This window comes from Bufo gargarizans, chromosome 8 (genome assembly GCF_014858855.1).
Source record: "Bufo gargarizans isolate SCDJY-AF-19 chromosome 8, ASM1485885v1, whole genome shotgun sequence".
In the NCBI taxonomy this organism is placed as follows: domain Eukaryota; kingdom Metazoa; phylum Chordata; class Amphibia; order Anura; family Bufonidae; genus Bufo; species Bufo gargarizans.
This window is the reverse complement of record NC_058087.1, coordinates 135,019,056-135,042,493: the sequence shown is the minus strand read 5'-3', so window position 1 is coordinate 135,042,493 and position 23,438 is coordinate 135,019,056. Positions and strand designations below refer to the sequence as shown.

The 23,438-nt window shown below is 45.0% G+C and overlaps 1 protein-coding gene across 2 annotated transcripts in view; it reads right to left on the bottom strand.

Annotated features, from left to right (window-relative positions):
• Positions 1-23,298, bottom strand: part of LOC122944903 (mismatch repair endonuclease PMS2-like) — a 41,952-nt gene extending 18,654 nt beyond the window's left edge. The window contains exons 1-11 of one of the 2 annotated variants that reach the window (XM_044303628.1): positions 23,163-23,298; positions 20,281-20,420; positions 19,477-19,563; positions 16,899-17,001; positions 13,339-13,522; positions 11,700-11,870; positions 10,401-10,498; positions 6,505-6,604; positions 5,116-5,200; positions 3,856-4,008; positions 411-1,245 (exon numbers count right to left, since the gene is read on the bottom strand). In XM_044303628.1, the coding sequence (XP_044159563.1) occupies positions 411-1,245; positions 3,856-4,008; positions 5,116-5,200; positions 6,505-6,604; positions 10,401-10,498; positions 11,700-11,870; positions 13,339-13,522; positions 16,899-17,001; positions 19,477-19,563; positions 20,281-20,420; positions 23,163-23,176 (1,970 nt within the window). In that variant the 5' untranslated portion in view covers positions 23,177-23,298. The remainder of the gene's footprint in view (positions 1-410; positions 1,246-3,855; positions 4,009-5,115; positions 5,201-6,504; positions 6,605-10,400; positions 10,499-11,699; positions 11,871-13,338; positions 13,523-16,898; positions 17,002-19,476; positions 19,564-20,280; positions 20,421-23,162) is intronic. The other variant, XM_044303630.1, reaches the window with a different exon arrangement.
• Between the last annotated feature and the right edge of the window lie 140 nt (positions 23,299-23,438).

Genomic DNA, 23,438 nt, shown 5'->3' with positions numbered 1-23,438 from the left:
CAGGTCCAATTTGACAGAAGGGGGGGGGGGGGGATGGGTGCAACAGAAGTAGGCAAGGCCTGGAATACTGTAGTGCAGCACAAAATTCTGCCCTAGCAGAACCAGATACTACAGAGCAGCACAAAATACTGCCGCCTTCACCACAGTGTTCAACTGTATCACAGTCCTGAGGACAGTAATACAGTGAAATTCAGGAGGGCACTTGCAGCCGTTGGCCAGGTGAATAAGTACCTGATGCTCCTAGCATCAATCAATGCCTAGAGAATCAGATTGGAAAGTACCCGCAGGCGGCAGTGTGGAGGACTCAGGCGGCCCCACGGGCATTGACCCACCGGGAGATTTCCCTGTAGGGTCTATGGCTAGTCCGCCCCTGCAGGTCATTGAGCCACCAATGAAGACACTTCACATACCTGATCTCTTTCCTGAGCTCGGCTTCTGCGGTCTGATTTTCCCCAGGACTGATCTTGGCTCTGAATCTCCGGAACATTTCCAATTCCTCCTTTTGCTGCCTTTGCCTTTTTAGTTTTTCCATCTGTTTGATCAGACGGTGCATTGAGAAATGTAAAGGCACAGTCGTCTTCCTAATGTTAACTGGTGCATCCACCGAATCAGGTTCAACATTTTTAACCAATATCTCCATTTTCAAACGCTTGCAATTTGGAGCAGAAACATCGTCTTCTTCGTCTCTGTTGGGATGCTGGCATAGGATCTCGGCTTCCACATGACGGGGATCACTTGTGGATGGAGATTCCGCCTCTCTTTTCACAAGGGTATCCGGTGAGTTCAAGCTGTCACTGTTAGTGCGGCAGGGCACGTCAGGGGCGCCGAGACCCAACTCACTGTCAGAAGTGCTGGTGGCACCTTTGCCGAGACCTAACTCACTGTCAGAAGTGCTGGTGGCACCTTTGCCCGAGTCGCAGTCACTTTCACTCAGAGTAACGTCACTAAATGTTTGCGTGGTTCCTTGGGGCTCCTTGACATCACTCGCCTCAGATGCTGGTATAGAGATCCTGGTCTCAACTTTTGGTGAAAGGTTAAAAAATGACTGCAGTTTTCTTTGTGCAGGAGAGGTGCTCTGCGTCTGCATCGTCCCAGTCTTCGTGCTAGCTGGACCGCCCATGGATCTCTGGCTGATCGTGAAGGCCTCCCTCAGTTTAGAGACAGCGAATGCTCCTCTCTCGGATAAATTAGACTGTCCTACTTTGAGACAATCAGATTCTTCTGCATTTACTCTTCTCAAATTGCCTGCAAGAAAAAGTTTATGGTTCACACGTTAAAACTTCAAACCCACATTTCTCCGCTGTACAGAGAAGTGCACTCAGAGCTTCCCCCGTACTCTGACTACTTATATAAAGGATGTCGAAATTCCCATTTACAAATGGACTGCTCACGGTAGTCAGTAGGCAAAGCTTTGGGGGGAGGTGCATGGACGGCAATGATGCAGACTTCAAAAGCTATGTAAACCTTTGGGGGTAATTGTTAGCTCAAAATGAGTAAAATGCAATAATTTTTTCGATTGGTCTTTATCAAAAATATTCTGCCATTCTGTCACAAAGGGTTAAAGGGGTTGTCCGGGTTCAGAGCTGAACCCGGACATCCCTCCATTTCCCCCCCGGCAGTGTGTTATTGAAAACAAAAAATGCTCCGATGCTAGCCTCAGGGGGGCTGCCTGGGTGAAAATAAGGGTATGTCCGGGTTCAGCTCTGAACCCGGACAACCCCTTTAACTGTTTGTCTAGCTGTATGAATGGTACTTCGGCTATTAAACTTTATTTAAGCCACATCAGTAAGATAGGACTTGAGCTATAATTAGTGTTTAGGAGGTCAGAGATAAGGAGCCATCAGCTGAGCTGCCTGAAGGTAAACAGTAAAAATACAGAGCCTGCTACTACAGAATCCCAAGGCTGTACACAGAAAGGGGCTCAATATTTTTAATAAAGACCAATTGAAAAAAAATATTTTTAGCTCAAAAATGAGTACAATGCAATAACAAAGAAATATTGCCCCCAAAGGTGTCCAAAGCCTTTAAGCGAAGAAAAACGCATGGATCGCTCATCCACAAGCTGTGCATTGATCTTCTCCTTCTTAGAAAAATTAATACACCATACACAAGACATTTAGTATACTTTTTGATCAAAATGCATACTGTATGCCCAGTCACGTGTGACGATGGCCTCTTTCGAGTGGGTCCATACACTTTTGCCTAGAAGCAAAAGATCGATGCATAGCTTGTGGATGTGCGATTTATGTATTTTCTTTAGTTTTAAAGGGAACCTGTCACCGGGATTTTGTGTATAGAGCTGATGACATGGGTTGCTAGATGGCCACTAGCACAACCACAATACCCAGTCCCCATAGCTCTGTGTGCTTTTATTGCTTTAAAAAACCGATTTGATACATATGCAAATTAACCTGAGATGAGTCCTGTCCCTGACTCATCTCACATACAGGACTCATCTCAGGTTAATTTGCATATGTATCAAATCGTTTTTTTTCCACAATAAAAGCACACAGAGCTATGGGGACTGGGTATTGTGGATGTGCTAGCGGCCATCTAGCAACCCATGTCCTCAGCTCTATACACAAAATCCCGGTGACAGGTTCCCTTTAAATATAAATTAACACCTTATCGTCACTCCTCCTATTTCATACCGTTCCTGGTCTCTGTCTAGTTTCTGACACATTGAAATGCAAGCTTTTTATTAGATCTGTTCACATGGTGCAGTGCTGCATGGCAGCTGTTGTTCCTGTGGGTAGGTGTAGCCCAGTGCCAAAGGAGGGTTAGCCTGACAGCTGGGGTGTTGTTGGGCTGCGCCGCCTGCACCAGTGCGATGCTGCAAAGGTGGTGGTTGCCATGTGGTGCTGCTCTAACTTAGTGTAGGGACCCACTCATAAGAGGCCACTGTGACGTGGCGAGTGGGCTTATGCATTTTGATCAAAAGGTAAGACATGTGGATGTGCGATCCAGCTTTACCACATCTGCCAAGTGCTCCTTTGGCTGGCGGTTATTCCTCCAAACCCCACCCGATCATACACACTGGGCTCAGCTGAGCATGCATGTGTTCGCAATGGGGAGAGGGCGTTTGACAGTAGATTCTGTGAGAACAAAGGATCAGGCTTGTTGAAACGCACCATACTCGATCCCACCTTCTCCCAGGTGAAGTTTATCTAAGGCCCCATGCACATGACCGTATTTTCGGTCCATATGTTTTGCGGATCAGATGCAGAACCATTCATTGCAATGTGCTCTCCGCATTTGTCTGTCCATTCTGTGGCCCTGCAAAAAACAAAGAACATGTCCTATTCTTGTCCGTTTTGCAGACAAGGATAGGACACTCAGGGGTTGTGTCCTTTCTGCTGCAGCTCTCTCTCTCTCTCTCTGTAACTGTCACAGCTTCTAACAAAAGAAACGGCTGAAGAGTGGAACTGAGCGTGTGTGACCACCTCTGCAAGGTGGACAGAGAAATGAGGAAAAGTACAAACAGAATGTGGCGTTATACAGATACAAGTTTATTGAATAACTTAGTGGCTTTGCAATTTTTTTTTAATTACATGCATTTATGAAGGTGTGAAAACTGTAGAATATGTTTCATGGGACAATCTCTTTAATATCTAAAAACTATGCCAAAAAGTTTTAAAGGGGTTGTAAACTTCTGTTGTAAGGGCCCCCACAACAGTATGTGGACCACAGGACATCCTGCTGCTGCAACCTCCATCAATCACCTGTAATCTGGGGGGAATCCAACAGCAAACCTTCACGTTGCAGGACCCACACAAGGGAATGCAGCGCTACATAGTTCTCAATGGCTGCCCTTGTATGATGTGAATGCTATGTTGTAGGCCACCAGTGACTTACCTGAGACATCCATCAGCTGCTGGTTCACATTTAGTTTATTCACACTGCTGCTGAACATGGCGGTGAGAGAAGTCTTTAGAATAGCCAGTAAAAGTTTCTCTTCCTGGAGTAAAATCTGCCTCTTGTCCGGCGTGACGTTGATATCTACACATTCTGTATGAGAAGACACAAGCATTTCCAGATCTCCATAGTTTTCTCATGGGCTACAGCCAAGTCATGGTGTCTGTGTGCAACTTCACAATGATACACAAGAAGCTGCTGCAGCAGCAACCGGTCAGATTTCAGGTCTCATTTCTCAGAGGCCTGTTGGAAAATAAAAGCAGCAACCTAATTGGCTGTTGTAGGCATCTGCTCCGTATTTTCCTAGTTCGAGGTTTGATTAATCCCCTCATAGTGTTCTCCAAAACGCTGCGCTTATGATTCATTTATCTAAGTTTTTTTCGGTTTAAGTCACTGTTACACCAGACACAGCGCCTTGCAGGGCTAACTCAGCTGAATGTAATGATACCTTTCACTTAGCCATCCTGCGCTTTATTCTAAAGAAAAAAGTACTTTTAATCCATGTGCAAATAAGCAGTTAAGTGCACTGAGGGCGGGTCCAAGTCACTCTGTGCAGCCTTCCTCCTACTTCTTCCTCTGCCAGCCCCTCTGTCTTCTTGATTGGACAGGACCAGGTTCCTACATCGATATCTTGCCTGGGCCTGTCAATCATGGAGAGGGAGGGGCCGGCAGAGGAAGCCAGAGTGTACTTAAAGGGGTATTCTAGTTATATAACGTTATCCTGTATCCACTGGTCCCAGCGTTAGGACCCCCACCGATTACGAGAATGGCAGCCCTGTACCCCGTGGAGCCCCTCTGAAACAAACAGAGCGTCTGGTCGGGCACGTGCGTGCCTGCTCCATTCATTTCTATGGGAGTTCCGGCGTTACTAGCTGCTCCATTCATTTAGGGGGGGGGGCTCCACGAGGGAAGGTGCCCCTTTTCTGGTGATCGGTGAGGGTCCGTTTTGCGGACAAGAATAGGCATTTCTATTATGGGCGGCCTGTTCCGTTCCACAAATTGCAGAACGCACACGGACGGGATCTGCAAAATACGGCCCGGTCGTGTGCATGTAGCCTTACACGTACGTGTCATGACCCCACCCATCAAAGATGCTACGAGTTCAGGTCAGCTAAAACCCCCATCAGGCTGTGACACACACACACGAGTAATACAGAAGTATAATAGTATCACAAGTGGAGGTTATGCAATAAAACTCACCTGAATGGACACTGACATTGAGGACAACGAATGGATACTGATGTCTGTTGAATGAATGATACACTTCATTCACAATCTTAATGACCTGAGCAACAGAAAGAAATTTAATTAATAATTTCCTGAAAATACTAAAAACGTATAAAAAGCGCAGATTCTTCTGGTAACCTAAAAGATATTCGCTTTGAACCAGTTTTCTGGTGTAAAAAAAAAAAAAAAAAAAAAAAAAAGTCACAAATTTATAGTTCTAAAATTTGCAACTTTTTTCCCTTATTGGCCCTTGTGAAAAGTGACAATAGAAGTAGGTGGCGTTCAGCTGGTCAATTCTAACTAAACACACCGGCGCAATATGCAGCTCAAGGCAAGCATATGCTTCATTTTCTGTCTTTAGGACTGCTTAAAGGGGTTGTACACCTTTGGGGATGTTTTTCGCAAAGTCCTGCTTCCCAGCTCATTCTCTCCCCGGCCGCTGCAGCCAACCGCTGGCTGCAGATGATGTTATCCCCTTCCGTCTTGTCAAATGGGAACACGACACAAAGGGAGCAGGTCTCGGCGTCAAAGCAGAAGTTTTCTTCCTGGGAGTAAAGCGGAGCAGCCAGGGAGAAAAGGAGCGCTGAGCCAGAGCCATGAAGCAGGTAAGTATGCATCCCTTCGCAGGTCTACTCATTAGGGGCGTTTGCCAAAAATCTCCCCAAAAGTGCACCTCTTAATAAATTTGGTGCAGTTTCCAAAAACGAACTTATTAGACGCCGGTCTTCATCAATCTTCCCCTACAGGTTTTAAACACCTGGTTCTGTCCTACACTTACTCAGTGAATGGACGGCATCCGGATCCACGTAATATCTATATGTACTATATGTATATGAAAACTCACAGTATTAGGGCTCAGCGGGTCCGCAATACAAGGGCACCGGCCGTGTGCAGCCCACATCACTTCACTTGAATGGGTCTGCAATCCGGAAGGACCAGTGCGGAACGGAGGCACAGGACTTCAGGGAACCACTACGGAGTGCATCGGTGGGGTTTCTCTCCGTGCCTCCGCAGCGCAAATTTTTTTTTCGTTCTATCTTTTTTTGTAGTGCGGATGGATCATGGACCCATTCAAGTTAAATGGGTCTGGATCAGTCTGCAGAATCCGCGCAGATGTTGCCCATGCATTGGGGACCGCAAATTGCAAGGAACGGCCTAGCAACAGCCGTGTGCATGAGCCCTTAGAAAAACATGTCTGCAACACTGTAATGATTGGTGTTGAGCTGCAATACCGCAGACAACCTGCGAACAGGTGTGGTGCTGTTTTTGGAAAAAAAAAATAGACATGTTTTTTTTTTCCAAGACTGGACAACCCCTCAAATGTAATCCTCATTTTCAGGACCTAACTGAAACCATTTTTACCTTAGCAGGGTCACAAGGCCGCTGGTTGATAAAATAGAACTGCCTGTCCGTGGAACTTCGTCCTACACCATGATCACATCGAGATATGTATCCTGAAATACTGATAGCAAGATTATACGTAGGAATGTTTGTGCGTCAACAGTTCTCTCATTCCTAATTAACAATATAATAAAAGCACAATAATAATGAGAACAATCTCTGAGTTAAAGTTATCAGGTCGATGTCTAAATCTGCCGTTAGTATGCAAAAAACTCCACACACTGTAGTGTCGCCTCTCCCCTCAATCTGCCCCTTCTCCCATGTCTGTAGGTTACCAAAAAGAGAGTAAAGACAGAGGAGTAAGACTGTACGATCAGACTACACAGGGTTTATTTGTAGTCTGTAACCATGGAGACACATTGTTCCTCATAGGAGCTTTACACACAATAAAGGCAGGAAATGTTAAATCAATATTATTCAGAGTTGCTTTTTTATTTTAAATGCAATGAAGCAAAAAAATAGTTTCAGGGGTGGACATTGAGGGGCTCCCCACGAGAACATTCACCCTGGGTTCACACCTGAGCTTTTTTGAGACGCGCGTAAAACGCGCGTATTTGTCGCGCGTTTTTCGCAATAGTAAACGCGCGTTTGTGTGATTGACTGCAGTGTTGTCCAATGAGTCTATGGCCCAAACGCGCGACAAACGCCCCCAAAAAAGCTCAAGAACTTGTTTATGCGTCGGGCGTTTTACAGCGTGTTCAAACGCGCTGTAAAACGCTCAAGTGTGAACCAGGGCCATAGGGAAGCATTGGTTTTCACGTGTTGAGCGTTTTACAGCGCGTTTTCACGTGCTGTAAAACGCTCAGGTGTGAACTTAGGGTCATTGCATAACTACCAGGACATCACCGCTTGATGATTTCTGTCTTGTAACATCGTTACCCCTGTACTGTGAAGTCACTCAGCCCATTATCCTTGTACCGTGACATCACCGTGTGCAACAGGGAGACCAACATAAATCATAAACGCTTTCAGAACATGCTTCCAAAGCACGTATTGCAGCATGGGGCCCCAAGGTTTGCTATGGGACCTCCTAGTACGCACAGCCATATTTTAAATGTATATATAAATAGCCAGCAAATGGGGACCCATGCCATTAGAAGGGACTCATGTTTTGCAAAAATAAAATAAAAAATACACAGTTCACACAAACTGTCCATTCACATGTCCGCAAAATGAGTCCGTAGCCATTCCACAACTTTAAGGAACAGGTGCGGACCCATTCATTTTCAATGGTGCCGGAATGTGCTGTCTGCATCCGCATTTGCGGATCCGTACTTCCGGATCCACACTTCCGTTCCGCAAAAAAATAGAACATGTCCTATTCTTGTCTGCAATTGCGGACAAGAAAAGGCATTCTCTATGAGAGTGCCGGCGATGTGCGGTCCGCAAAATGCGGAACGCATATTACCGGTGTCCGTGTTTTGGGGATCTGCAAAACACATACGGACGTGTGAATGGACCCTTAATACGGGGTTGTGAATCCAGCCTCATGAACTGCTGCACATAGGCCAATTACAACCATACATTTCAGGTTGCCCCTGAGACTACTCAATGCCATAACAGGAGAAGCAGAAAGCATTAACCTGTTCGCTACCAGCGCTGTACGGCGATGGTGTGGCCTTTAAACATGGCGCCCGCTCGCGTGTGCAGCATAGCTGCGCGGGTCTTTGATGTTTCAAACAGCAGAGGCCCACAGCTAATGTCCGTGACTGGCAATAAGGCCGGGGATGCCGGTAATTAATTCTAATGGGCTGGGTCTCTCTGAAGAGTCCCAGCCTCTTAAAGCTGGCAGGCCAACATAGGAAATAGTCAATCCACATATTACTATACTCCTTTTTAGAGTATAATAATATTCTATAAAAAAAACTAAGTAATGCACATTGTAGCCTCCTAAAGGGACTACAAAAAAAACTAAATATTGAAAGGGGGGGGCCCTTTCCTTAGAATAAAAAAATAAATACAAAAATAATAAAAAAAATTTAATAGTACGGGCGTTTTTAGACGTGATGCCCATGATGTTTATATTTTTTATATAAACATCATGGGCATCACGTCTAAAAAAAACGCTTGTACTATTAAAATCTAAAAATTTATTTCCAATACGGGGAATGGTGTAACGGAAGAAAGTAGTAAATGGCCTATTCACTATTTTTTCATCGCTTCTCTTAGGCCTCTTTCACACGGGCGTTGCGGGAAAATGTGCGGGTGCGTTGCGGGAACACCCATGATTTTTCCGCGCGAGTGCAAAACATTGTAATGCATTTTTAACTCGCGTGAGAAAAATCGTGCATGTTTGGTACCCAAACCCGAACTTTTTCATAGACGTTCGGGTCTGGGATCGGTGTTCTGTAGATTGTATTATTTTCCCTTATAACATAGTTATAAGGGAAAATAATAGCATTCTGAATACAGAATGCATAGTAAAATAGCGCTGAAGGGGGTTAATTATATATTTTTTTAACTCACCTTAGTCCACTTGATCGCGTAGCCCGGCATCTCTTCTGTCTCCTTTGCTGAACAGGACCTGTGGTGAGCATTCATTGCAGGAACAGGACCTGTGGTGATGTCACTCCGGTCATCACATGATCCATCACCATGGTAAAAGATAATGTGATGGAACATGTGATGACCGGAGTGACGTCACCACAGGTCCTGTTCAGCAAAGGAGACAGACGAGATGCCGGGCAGCACGATCAAGTGGACTAAAGCGAGTTAAATTATTATTATTATTTTTTTAACCCCTCCAGCGCTATTTGACTGTGCATTCTGTATTCAGAATGCTATTATTTTCCTTTATAACCATGTTATAAGGGAAAATAATAATGATCGGGTCTCCATCCCGATCGTCTCCTAGCAACTGTGCGTGAAAATCGCACCGCATCCGCACTTGCTTGCGATTTTCACGCAACCCCATTCATTTCTATGGGGCTTGCGTTACGTGAAAAACGCACAAAATAGAGCATGCTGCGATTTTCACGCAACGCATGAGTGATGCGTGAAAATCACCGCTCATGTGAACAGCCCCATAGAAATGAATGGTATTCAGTGCGGGTGAAATGCGTTCAACTCACTCATCGCATCCGCGCGGAATACTCGCCCGTGTGAAAGGGGCCTTACCGTGAAAAAATAAAAAATTTGAATAAAATGCGATACAAAAGACACAAACTGCAAAATGGTATAAAGAATAAAAACTACAGGTCATCCCGCAAAAAAAATAGCCCCCACACAGCTCAGTAGATATAACTATAAAAAAAAGTTAAAGGGGTCAGAATATGGTGATATAAAAAAACTTTTCAAAGTTTTCATTAATTTTTTTCAGTATTTAAACATATAAAACCTATACATATGTGGTATCGCTGTAATCGTACTGACCCAGTGAATGAGTGAGAATGACTTTTGCCGCAAAAGGAATGCCATAGGGACAAAACCTGTAAAACTGTGGAGGAATTGTGTTTTTTTTCCCCAATTCCACCCCATTTTTTATTTATCCAGCCTCCCACTACATGGTATGCCATATTAAATGGTGGCGCTAGAAAGTAAGACTTATCTGGCAAAAAAAAACAAGCCTTCGCGTGGATATGTGAACGAAAAAGTAAAAAAAGTTATGGCTCCAGGAACACAGGAAAGAAAAATGATAACGCAAAAACGAAAAAAAAAAAATAAAATCCAGTATCCTAAGGGTTAACCAGCGTAAAGCTGTTTGATATATGACCAAATCTTTCTCATACAGCATCACCTGGCTTCCTTCATTTTACAGAGCTTATTTGCATGGTAGAGGCAGGTCTGTAGACGCGCATGTGGATAGTGGTGCTATACCATGGTGGTATACATCATGCGCCATCTTCATCGTTACTTACCTATAGAAACCACCTAGGACATCTGCATGGTTCAGCCCATACTCCTCACACACACTTTCACTTGGAGGCAGCTGCTCAAAAGGAATCAGGTTCTGCAACTGACAGGGAGAGAAGAGACAGAATCCAGAATGATCATCTCCTCGCCCAAGCTGCTGGATTATCTGCTGCGTCTCAACTTACCTGTAGCCAAATCTTCCATCAACATGATGCAGGCGCAGGTCTGACCACCCGAACTAACAGCATCATAAAACCCTCCGATGCTGTTAGTCTGAGTGATAAGACCCATGATGGAGTTGGAATTTGTGGCCCTAATACAGGCAAAGAAATTCGCCCAAATTGCACTTGTGAAATTGGCCTTATAGGAGTACCATATATGGATTTTTTAATAACCCATATGGACATTTCTGGCCTATCCACGAGATACACCATAAATGCTTGGCAGGAGTGGGTCTCACCTATGGGACGCGCGCCTATTGTGTGTACGGGGGCCCCATCTTGCGCTGCCGTGAACGGAGAGGTGTCTCTATCTCTGTTTACTTCTATAGTGGTTCCAAAAACATTAAATCACACCTTTCCCTATTTTACATATAAAAATATATTGACAATAAAAAAATAAAAATAAAAACATATCATGTATCGCCGCGTCTGGAAATGTCTGAACTATTATAAAAAATATAAAAAATCCTGTGCGGTGAACGTCGTAACGGAAAAATGAAAAACGATTCGCCATTTTTCTGTCACCTTTACCACCCTATCAAAAATAAATAACAGTGATCAAAAAGTCGTACCACAAAAAGGGTACTAATAAAAACTACAGTTCGTACCAAAAAAAAAACACGCCCTCATAAAGCTCTGTGGGCGGAAATATTAATCAGTTATGTCAGAATATGGCAATGCACAAAAAATTTAGATTTTTTTTCAAGGTTTCAAGGTTTTTAATTCTAAAGTAGTAAAACAAAAAAAAAAACAAAAAAAAAAAAAACTTATACAAGTTTGGTATCGATGTATTCTTATTGAGCCGCAGAATAAGGACGTCATGTCAGAAAAATCCTTCCTCTTTAAGCATACTTATGACCCAAATGAATGGGGCCCCTTGTCTTGTTCCACCTCCCTTCAATGTTTTTTTTTTTAATCCGATACATTTTTATTATTTTGTAAAAATAAACAATATCATTTTACTAAATTCTTGTGTCATATATTATGTTCAACACAGTGCAAAAATACTCATTGTACAAAACAGGATAGTCAATAAAAGGATCCTTAACATAAAGTCCCTTCTATGTTTAATGTGGATTTTACCTGTTTCTGGCCAAACACAGCTCCTATGTTTTCTTTCACACTACTTGAAGTGCCACTTGAGCAGACGACGGGGGTTCTCTTCCCTTGGCCCACTTGGTTGGTGCAATTTATACGCACGTCCGTCGAAATGATACAATAAGCTTGTAGAATCTGAACCATTTTTGCAAATTCCTTTAAAGAGAAAAAAAAGAAATACTTAAAAGGGTAACTGTCATGTTTTCATAAAAAATAAATAAAAAAATTGATATCTTTATATATATATATATATATATATATATCAATTTTAACATATGTTACTGCTGCGGCAGTATTATGCATAAAGCAATCTTTAGTTTCTTCACATACCACTGTTTTCCTTGAGTTTTTCCCTTAGTTACAGCTGTTTAAAAATTTACAATATGAGGACCTTCTCAAGATGGCTCCTCTGCCAGTTCTCTGAGGCCAAAACTGCTTTCCCTCACTTCCCATACACACACTTGCTGTAGCCAGCAGCTCCCTGCCAGCCAATCAGATTGGATTACTGAGAGACACGCCTCCTCACTCTGAAGCCTAATGCAGGCATGCAGTGTGAAGGACCGCCCCTGTGTCTTCCTGTCTTCTTAGGGCTCTTTCACACTTGCGTTCTTGTCTTCCGGCATAGAGTTCCGTCGTCGGGGCTCTATGCCGGAAGAATCCTGATCAGGATTATCCTAATGCATTCTGAATGGAGAGAAATCCGTTCAGGATGCATCAGGATGTCTTCAGTTCCGGAACGGAACGTTTTTTGGCCGGAGAAAATACCACAGCATGCTGCGCTTTTTGCTCCGGCCAAAAATCCTGAAGACTTGCCGCAAGGCCGGATCCGGAATTAATGCCCATTGAAAGGCATTGATCCGGACTTAAGCTAAACGTCGTTTCGGCGCATTGCTGGATGCGACGTTTAGCTTTTTCTGAATGGTTACCATGGCTTCCAGGACGCTAAAGTCCTGGCAGCCATGGTGAAGTGTAGTGGGGAGCGGTATACTTACCATCCGTGCGGCTCCCCGGGCGCTCCAGAGTGACGTCATGGCGCCCCAAGCGCATGGATCACGTGATCACATGGAACACGTCATCCATGCGCACGGGGCGCTCTGATGTCATTCTGGAGCGCCCCGGGAGCCGCACGGACGGTAAGTATACCGCTCCACCGCTCCCCGCTCCTACTATGGCAACCAGGACTTTAATAGCGTCCTGGGTGCCATAGTAACACTGAAAGCATTTTGAAGACGGATCCGTCTTCAAATGCTTTCAGTACACTTGCGTTTTTCCGGATCCGGCATGTAATTCCGGCAAGTGGAGTACACGCCGGATCCGGACAACGCAAGTGTGAAAGGGCCCTTAGCCAGAGACAGACAAGCCATAGCAACTGTCTTTTAAGGGAGCAGTGGAAAGGGACAGAGGACATTAATGACAGCTCTTATTATCAGGTAATTACAGATATTTTGATCGACATTGACAGACAATAAAAATAAAATTTGACAGCTATCCTTTAAAATGTGGCAAGGGGGGGTGCTGACTGTGTATATGCCGTTCCAAGCCTACTTAATCAAATACTGTCTCAGAAGTTCACAGGATGAACACTACACTTCCGTATCCATCTATCACACTACTAGTCGCGCACTTTTTTAATGTTCCTCAGGAATTCCTTGTGCCGCACCGGCAAGGTGTAGAAGAGCTGCTGAATGCCGACTGTTGTTCCTTGCTGTCGGGGGAGGGGAGATCTTTGAATGATTTTTCCATTTTGATCCAAAACCAAGCGAGTGCCCACTTTAGCTGATTTATGACAGGTGAAAATTGACAGATCACTGTAGGAAAAAAAAAAAACATAGATAACAGTGAGTAACTTCTTATATAAATAGAACAAAGGTAAAGAGGAGCTGTCCCCTCTCCCAACGTCTGTTTTAGTAACTACTTGCATCCCCCATGTAATAACTATTCTGGAGCATCTCTTTGTATAACTCTGTGTTGTGCCATTCCTTTATTATTCTTGCTAGAAGTTATGAAAGAATTACTATGAAGGTCAAGAGGGGTGTTACCAGTTGGGGGGCGGGTTGTTCCTGCACAATCTGAGACTATCCAATCAGTACTGACAGTGTCAGTTACCCTTCATCTGGTAACACCCATCTGGACCCTTCATCGTAAACTGTTGACATTCTTCATGTAGGGGAATGCAAGTAGTTACTAAAACAGACATTAGATTTGCTAATGAAAATGTGCCACATTTCTGAAGTCTTTTAGGGCTCTTTCACACTTGCGTTGTCCGGATCCGGCATAGAGTTCCGTCGTCGGGGCTCTATGCCGGAAGAATCCTGATCAGTTTTATCCAAATGCATTCTGAATGGAGAGAAATCCGTTCAGGATGCATCAGGATGTCTTCAGTTCAGGACCGGAACGTTTTTTGGCCGGAGAAAATACCGCAGCATGCTGCGCTTTTTGTTTCGGCCAAAAATCCTAAACACTTGCCGCAAGGCCGGATCCGGAATTAATGCCCATTGAAAGGCATTAATCCGGATCCGGCCTTAAGCTAAATGTCGTTTCGGCGCATTACCGGATCCAACGTTTAGCTTTTTCTGAATGGTTACCATGGCTGCCGGGACGCTAAAGTCCTGGCAGCCAGGGTAAAGTGTAGCGGGGAGCGGGGGAGCAGCATACTTACCATCCGTGCGGCTCCCGGGGCGCTCCAGAGTGACGTCAGGGCGCCCCACGCGCATGGATCACGTGATCGCATGGCACGTCATCCATGCGCATGGGGCGCTCTGACGTCATTCTGGAGCGCCCCGGGAGCCGCGCGGACGGTAAGTATACTGCTCCCCCGCTCCCCACTACTACTATGGCAACCAGGACTTTAATAGCGTCCCGGCTGCCATAGTAACACTGAACGCATTTTGAAGACGGATCCGTCTTCAAATGCGTTCAGTACACTCGCGTTTTTCCAGATCCAGCGTTTAATTCCGGCAAGTGGAGTACACGCCGGATCCGGACAACGCAAGTGTGAAAGAGGCCTTAGATAATTTTTCTGCCATGCTTGAGTAGGAGGCATGACTTCATGGGAAAGATGACATATTGTGCAACACCAAAATTGGGCCATAACTGTGGCACAAAGTAAGCCAACTAATAGGTGGTATGAATTTAGGTAAGACATTCTAAGGCCACCGGCACACGAGTTTCTGTATATGTTTCCTTACCAAATCCACCTGTTAGTTACAGTTTTTGGTGCGGATTTGATGTGGTTAGCCACAGATCTCACCTTTCATTGAAAAAGGGCGAAATCTGCCCCAAAAATTGCAAACATAATTGAGACGCTGCGGATTTCTAAATCCTCACGGCAGGTCAATTTCCACACGTAAGAAAGAAGCAAAGTGTACGTGAGACTTGTGTAATCTCATACATTTTGCTGGTCCTGTATTACGCTGTGGTCTTTCCGCACCAGAATCTGCACAGAAAAACCACACGTGCAGGAAGCCTAAAGGAGCGTCAGTCACTGTGGCACATTTTTAGACTATCTAGTCAAGTGGTCTCCAACTAGTGGCTCGGGAGCCACATGTGGCTCACACCCCCCTGCTGTGTGGCTCGCCATGGGAGTCCTGAGTTATGACCATATGTACCGGCAATTGACATTATTGCAGACCTATCCTAGATTTACCACCAAACAGCGCCAATTCAGATGGTATAATACCAGTGTTCAATTTCACACCGAAATATTAAATCACCAAATGTTTGCAACTTCACGTTTCTCCACATTCAAAATGTCTCATCTATATACTGTATCTGAATTGCTTGTTGCTCCCGGTCATCACTGAAATGTGGCTCAGAACATACAAAAAGTTGGGGACCTCAGGTCTAGTCTAAGGTTACAGGCTCTTAGACAGCATTAGTAGTTTTACCACTCTCTTTAACATTGGAACCATCAATATTTTAATGTGTATATCGGCATAATGGCTGATTGTTTTTATTTTTATTAATTTATTATTATTTTAATATATACCGTATTTTTTGCCCCATAAGACGCACTGCGTCTTATGGGGCAAATACTTATGAGCGCTTCCATTATGGAAGTGCTCATTAGTACCGGAGGATCGGGAAGCGGTGAATGCACTACCCAGGCTCTGTACTCACCGCTTCCTGCCAAGAAGACAGAGCGCTGTAGGTGAGGAGCGGCGGCGTCCAGAGCAGGAGAGGTGAGTGGATTTTTTATTTTATGTGATCTGAGGAATGGAGGCTGAATAAAAGGCTGGGGGCTGATTAAATGAGGCTGGGGGCTGATATGAGGCATAGGGGTCTAATCTCAGGTCTGAATTGAGCTCTTTATATTGGGTCTGTTATCTGAGGTCTGATTGGGGGTCATTCACATTGGGGTCTGATCTGAGGTCTTATTGGGGTCTGATTAACCTTGGGGGTCTGATTGGTGGACTGATCAGATGTCTAATAAGAAAATATTTTTTTCTCATTGTCCTCCTCTAAAACCTAGGTGCATCTTATGTGCCGATGCGTCTTATAGGGCAAAAAGACCAGAAGCAGAACACTAAAGTTAGAAAGGACGTTTATATACTTTTCTACGACCGTTCAGCACGCATCACTTCACATGAATTAGGCCTCGTTCACAGTTCTGTGTCCTTTTGACAACTGTAAAATAAAAAAATCAGTCTGTGTTTCATCGGTGAAGGATCCGTGTTTGGTCTGTGTATCCGTTTTTGCCCACCTTGTGTCATCTGTATTTCACGGACACGGCTCAGCTGAAAATTAATTTCAAAAGCATCTCCTATCAGTGGTCAGAGAAAAATGGACCCAACACTGACCAAACACGGATGCCATCCGTGTTGTGTCCGTGATTTTCACAGACCCATAGACTTCGATGGGCGTGTTTGAAGTTAATGGACGTGTGAACAAACGTGGAAATTTATTTAGTTTTTTAAGTCAAAGAAAAAAAGAGTGTATCCAAAAAGAAGGAAAAGTATGAGTGACTTCTGTTTTCATGTTCTGTTTTATGGCTCAAAAAAAATATAAAACTGCATCAAAAACTTCACGTATGATTCCAGTTTATTTGCGCCAAAGTCCATAATGGAGGAACTTATGTTCCCTCTTCCTGCAGGGTCCACGTCTGGCTGTGGCATCAAATATTGCATGTCTGATTCCAGCCTAAAGGGAGATTACTGTACATTCGTACAATCTGTTCTACTTTACCTTAAAGCACACAATGAACTTAAAGCTTCTCCTCGAAAACCAAAAGTCTCCACGGTCACCAGGTCAGAGAAATCCTGCAGTTTGGACGTGTGATGTTTCAAGGCTAAGGGATTAAACATAGTCAGTAAGACAAAGCAACACAACACGGCAAATACTGCAGAATATAAAGAAATCTCAAATTGCATTGTAACAATGCCTATTCTTATCTGCAAAACGGACAAGAATAGGACATTTAATTTTTTTTGCGGGGCAACGGAACGGACATATGGATGCGGTGGGCAGACCCATTGAAATAAATGGGGCCTCATCCCAAAAAAAAAAAAAAAAAAACAGACCGGACACGGAAACAAAATACCGTACATTCGTGTGAATGTAAGGGAATCCTCATCTCTTGTCCAGTATGTAGTGCAGATACAAAGAGCGTCTTTCACTCTGGGGGACCTGTCTTGTCCTTCAGTACATAGACAAACCACTGATCTGAATGGGCACTTTGTAATACTTAAAGGGGTTTTCCGGGATTTTAGTACTGATGACCTATCCTCTGTGCCAGCGCAGCCTTTCCTTCATTGTTTACCTGCTCGCCGTCGACATCACAGCGGTGAGCAGGTGTCATTACAATTCTATTGGACGGCTCCGTAGTGTTTAAGTGTATAAGAACGAGCCGTCCCATAGAAGTGAATGGGGCGGCATCTTGTAATTACACCTGCTCGACGGCTCAACTGCCACCTGTCGACGACGAGCAGGTAAACAATGAAGGGAAGGCTGTGCTGGCACACTGATCCTGAGGATAGGTCATCAGTACTAAAATCCCGGAAAAATCCTTTAATTTCCCCTGTAGAGGCACTGCAGGAAAGATGAGCGTTTACTGCCAGGTTTCCCCACAGGTCAGAGCTGACTAACAGGGGGTCTTAGAAGGCAAAGGGGGGCACTATGTGATGATCTTATTGTCAAGGGACCCTTCTTAACAAGTAGAAGTTCTCCAATGCAGAGAACCCATTTCATGGTGTTTTTCTGATCAGAAATGGTATTGCAAGCCTGTAGAAAACGATTGTAAGGCTCAGTTAGTTCTCAACACTTATACTTTGTGAGCCAGACTAGGTCAGGATTCCTGTATGCAAGCTGGAATGCTTTCATTCACTGACAGCAAGCCAAGATCCTAAAAATGGATTAAAAGAAAGAAAGAAAACTGGCTTAGGCATCTTGCACACAAACGTTGTGCATCCGTTCCGTGCGGCGGCCGGAACGGATCGAGACCCATTCAACTTGAACAAGTTCTACTTTTTTTGCGGTGAGGAGGCACGGACAGAAACACCACGGAAGCACTTACATTCCACATCTCCATGATTGCGGACCCATTTAAGTGAATGGGTCAGCATCAGTGATGCGGAGTGCACACGGGCCAGCGCCACGGGCACACAACGTTCATGTGCAAGAGGCCTTACTGTTGTCCACAGCAACCAATCAGATTCCACCTTTTATTTTTCTGAGCTTCTATGGAAAACGAAAGGTGGAAGCTGGCCCCTACTTATATAAAACAAATAACCATATTAAAAGAGTTGTCTGGGGGGATGAGATTTTTATATAGGGGGCAGATCGGGTTTAAAAAAAAAAAAAAAAAAGACAAGGCCGATCCCCCGCCCCCCCGCCCCCATGCTTACCAAGTCCTCACTTCCTCATCCCGAGTCAACGCATGGGAAATTGCAGCAAATGCCTACTTAGCCAATCACTGGTGGAGGAGGGTCACTGCTGTGGAAAGTGATTGGCTGAGCGGGCATCTCCTGCCATTTCCTGTGTCGAGCCATCACCGGGAAGTGGATGGCAGTGAAGTGGCAATGGCGGGGAATCGGTGAGGATGGGGAGGAAGAGGGGGAGAAGGTTTTGTTTTAACCCATTCTGCCCCATATATAAAAAATGTAATCCCGTCAGAGACCCCTTTAAAAGGGTTGCCTCATGATAATATTTTTGATCTATATGTCGCTAACATATTCTGCAGCACAGTACAATGGCCATTGTAGGCAACACCTTTAAAGGGGTTCTCCGGGCTTTTCATATTAATGCCCTATCCTCAGGATAGGTCATCAATATCAGATCGTCGGGGGTCCAACACCCGCCACCCCCGCCGATCAGCTGCACTTGCAGTCTCCAGTCTCTCTTCCTGCTGCTGCTGTCCTATAGACATACATTGGAGTGCACTGCGCGCGCCGTCGCCTCATACAGCTGATCAGCGGGGGTCCCGGGAGTCGGATCCCCGCCGATCTGATATTGATGACCTGAGGATAGGTCATTAATATGAAAAGCCCGGAGAACCCCTTAAACATTGGAGTCGTTGCGATAATCAGGGGATACGTAGTACTTTATACAATTGATGGCAGGCCACCAGGAGGAGCTACTTGTTAGAGATTCACTGGCCGTGGTCATAGTGATAGTGGTGGTGGTGGGGGGGGGGGGGCTGAGCAGCGTAGTCCCCAATGGAACAATGGAAGTCCATATATCCAAAAACAGATTTTTATGAATGCACAATGTGCCCCTACAGTGTACCGCTGGGTCTCTGATTCCTAGCAAGAAAACCTTCACATACTTAAGCCTTCAAAGTTATGTTCTTCCACCCCGCAGCCATTGTCAGAGACTTCAATGAGATCTGCTCCATACTCCTTCAGCTTTATGTCTAGGAGATAAGAAGAACATTACAAATGCAATTAATTTACATGAGTGTAAAATGAGGATGAAATGTACGGCTGCGGCGAAGACGAAGAGGACAGAATGCCGAGAACAGATTGTGGAGGACAAAGGGTGAACTAATCCAGCATCATAGAGTATTGGATGTATATTCCGCCCCACGGCAGCCATCTGTTCTATGAGCAAACCAACGTCAACGCACCTCAAAAATAGTCACATACTAGGAGTAGTACTCCGAAATGGAGCAGCAAAAGACTACTTCAACATTGAATATTTCCCTAGGGGTGAAAAAGTTGCATTAAGGCTGTCTACGCGACGACATGTGTTGCGCGACACGACAGTCGCGCGACAGATAGGGCACAACTACACTGCGACATTTTGTCGCGCGACAATTTTTATAATGATAGTCCATGGTGTTGCACTGCGACACGACAGTCGCAGAAAAATCCATACTGTTGCAGTATGTCGCAGTGCCCCACCATAGACTATCATTTAAAAAATTGTTGCGCGACATTGGTGCGACAAATTGTTGCGCGACAAGGTGTAGACCTAGCCTTAATCTTGCAACCACTGGAGAACTTGTCTAAAAAATGTTTTACATCACAGTAATCTGAATCAATGTGTGACAGACGTCCTCACAAAGGGGTCTTCTAAGACGGACCATCAGGACCTGCCAGAGAGTGGACACTCCCTTTGAACGCCTTACCAATACTTGTCGCTCCAGCATCTATGCTGTTCTCCAGAAGCTCTTTAACGGCGGTGGCAAGACTCAGTACAACTTGGCCGGAGCAGATTTGATGGACGGACTTGCGATCGATCGGCTTAATTGCTTTGGCGGGTTCAGTGCTAAAATTCAGAAAAAAATTTAAATAAAACTGAAATATTCCTGGTGATAACAAAATAAATACGTAAAAACCTATATTTCTGATGAACCACAGAGATGTGTCAGGTGATCTCCTTGAAGGTTTGCAGAACTTTGCCCTTTTAGTTCCTGCCAGCCTCGACTGATTGACAGATCCGGATGAGCCTAGGGGTACCTGCACACGGTACAGATTTATATGCAGAAAATCCGCACCAAAACCCCACTATTTATTGCGGTTTGGGTGATTTTTAAAAAAATGTTATGCAGATTCTTTGCTTATGAAGTCTATGGGGAAGACCGCTCTACAGAAGGTGAACAATCACACAAACAATTGACATTTTGCGAATTTTAAAATCCGCACAGCAGGTCAATTTCCGCACCTAAGGAAAAAAGCAAAGTGTACATGGCATTTGTCAAATCTCATTCACTTTGCTGGTACTGTATTACGCTGCAGTTTTTCTGCACGAAAATCTGAATGGAAAAACACACAGGCCCCTTTCAGACGAGAGAGTTCCACGCATCGGACTCGCAGCGAGAGTATGCAGCAGCACTCGTCCTGACCTCCCCAGCACTGACGGGGTCGCATAGCATTATATTGATTTGTGATGCTATGTAACCCTTAGAGGTCTGGAATGTATTGGATAACCGTGACATAATGTTGTCAGTGTAAAGGTTGCATTGCATCATAAATCAATATAATGCTATGTGACCCTGTCCATGCTGGGAGGTCAGGACGGGAGCTGCCGCGTATTCATGCTGCGAGTCCGATGCGTGGAACTCTCTCGTCTGAAAGGGGCCTTAGTCTGCATCATGTGCAGGTCGCTAAACTATGAAGATGAAGACTCTGGTCATCTGGACTCCATTGGGTCTGATAAAAGGAGGTGAGGTGTATAAATTGAAGACTTGTTTGACATGTTTGTGTGGGACCTTGTCCATTTTTGCCTGATAGAATGAACAAAGAAACTTGTCTGAAATATTTGTAGAAGACTTTGTCCATGTTATCTGATGGAGAGAACAAAGAAGACATGGCCGAAATATAGGAACAAGGTATTATCCCACTTATTGAGAAGAGTGGGACCCGCAACTTTCCGACATTAAAAGGGTTGCCCAATACCTCCATTTTCACCCCGGCAGCCCCCCTGACATGAGCATCGGAGCAGTTCATGCTCCGATGTTCTCCTTTGCCCTGCGCTAAATCGCGCAGGGCAAAGGCATTTTTTGGAGTTCCAGTGACGTACTGGGGCTCTCCATGGGGCTGCCAGGAAGCCCGGTGACGTCACCGGCACTGATGGGCGGGATTTAGCGCTGCCCTAGCCTGCCCATCAGAGCCGGTGACATCACCGAACACACTGCTGGGCGGAAGTTTCCTCCCGGCAGTGTGTTATTGTAAATAAAAGATCGCTTGCGCTGCACGATTTAGCGCAGGGTAAAGGAAGCGCATCGGAGCATGAGATGGGTCTGCCAGGGTGAAAATAAGGGTATGTCCGGGTTCAGCTCTGAACCCGGACAACCCCTTTAAAGGGAACCTGTCACCAGGATTTTGTGTATAGAGCCGAGGACATGGGTTGCTAGATGGCCGCTAGCACATCCGCAATATCCAGTCCCCATAGCTCTGTGTGCTTTTATTGTGTAAAAAAAACCTGATTTGATACATATGCAAATTAACCTGAGATGAGTCCTGTCCCTGAGATGAGTCCTGTACGTGAGAAGAGTCCTGTACGTGAGAAGAGTCCTGTACGTGAGAAGAGTCCTGTACGTGAGAAGAGTCCTGTACGTGAGAAGAGTCCTGTACGTGAGAAGAGTCCTGTACGTGAGAAGAGTCCTGTACGTGAGAAGAGTCCTGTACGTGAGAAGAGTCCTGTACGTGAGAAGAGTCCTGTACGTGAGAAGAGTCCTGTACGTGAGAAGAGTCCTGTACGTGAGAAGAGTCCTGTACGTGAGAAGAGTCCTGTACGTGAGAAGAGTCCTGTACGTGAGAAGAGTCCTGTACGTGAGAAGAGTCAGGGACAGGACTCATCTCAGGTTAATTTGCATATGTATCAAATCGGTTTTTTTTACACAATAAAAGCACACAGAGCTATGGGGACTGGGTATTGCGGATGTGCTAGCGGCGATCTAGCAACCCATGTCCTCGGCTCTATACACAAAATCCTGGTGACCGGATCCCTTTAATGGCATTTCCTATTTGCCATATGGGACTACCCCTTTAAGGAACCCGTACACGTATTTTACCTGGTAGGATTGTCTTCTCTAAGGGCTCATGCACACAAACGTATTTTCTTTCCGTGTCCGTTATGTTTTTTGCATTCATTTCAATGGGTCCGCAAAAAAAACGGAAGCTACTCCTTGTGCATTCCGTTTCTGTATGTCCGTTCGGCCAAAACAAATAGAACATGTCCTATTATTGTCCACATTACGGACAAGGATAGTACCGTTCTATAAGGGGCCGGCTGTCCCGTGAAATACGGAATGCACACTGACGTCATCCGTATTTTTTGTGGATCCATTTTTTTACGGACCACTAAATATATACGGTCATGTGCATGAGCCCTTAACCTCATAGAACATGAAACAAACCCACAGTGGGGAGAAGTTTTAGGTCTGCGCCGATTACCAGCTCTTGGATGTAAACAAGAATGCTTCCATTCACTGACAGCAAGCAGAGATCTTGTCCATGGTGAGGAAGTGAAGCACAAAGTGGCTGCAAAGGCGCACGAGTGACTTACCAAGCTTGCTCCATTCCTATCAGGCAGACTGAGCTGCACTAAAGTAAAATCCCAAGACCAGTGAAATGTTAGTACATCCCGCGGGTCGGCTGAGCCCAGTCCTCCCGCCTCCCGACAGCCGGGCCGCTCTTTCCACCGCTCACTGCTTCGTCCAATCACGGTGCCAGGATCGGCCCAGCTCACATTCCATTGGCTGATAAAAGGAATGACGAATCATATTAGCTAGAGCAAGAAGCGAATCCGCCATCTTTGATGTGGGCAACGGGGATGCGCGTA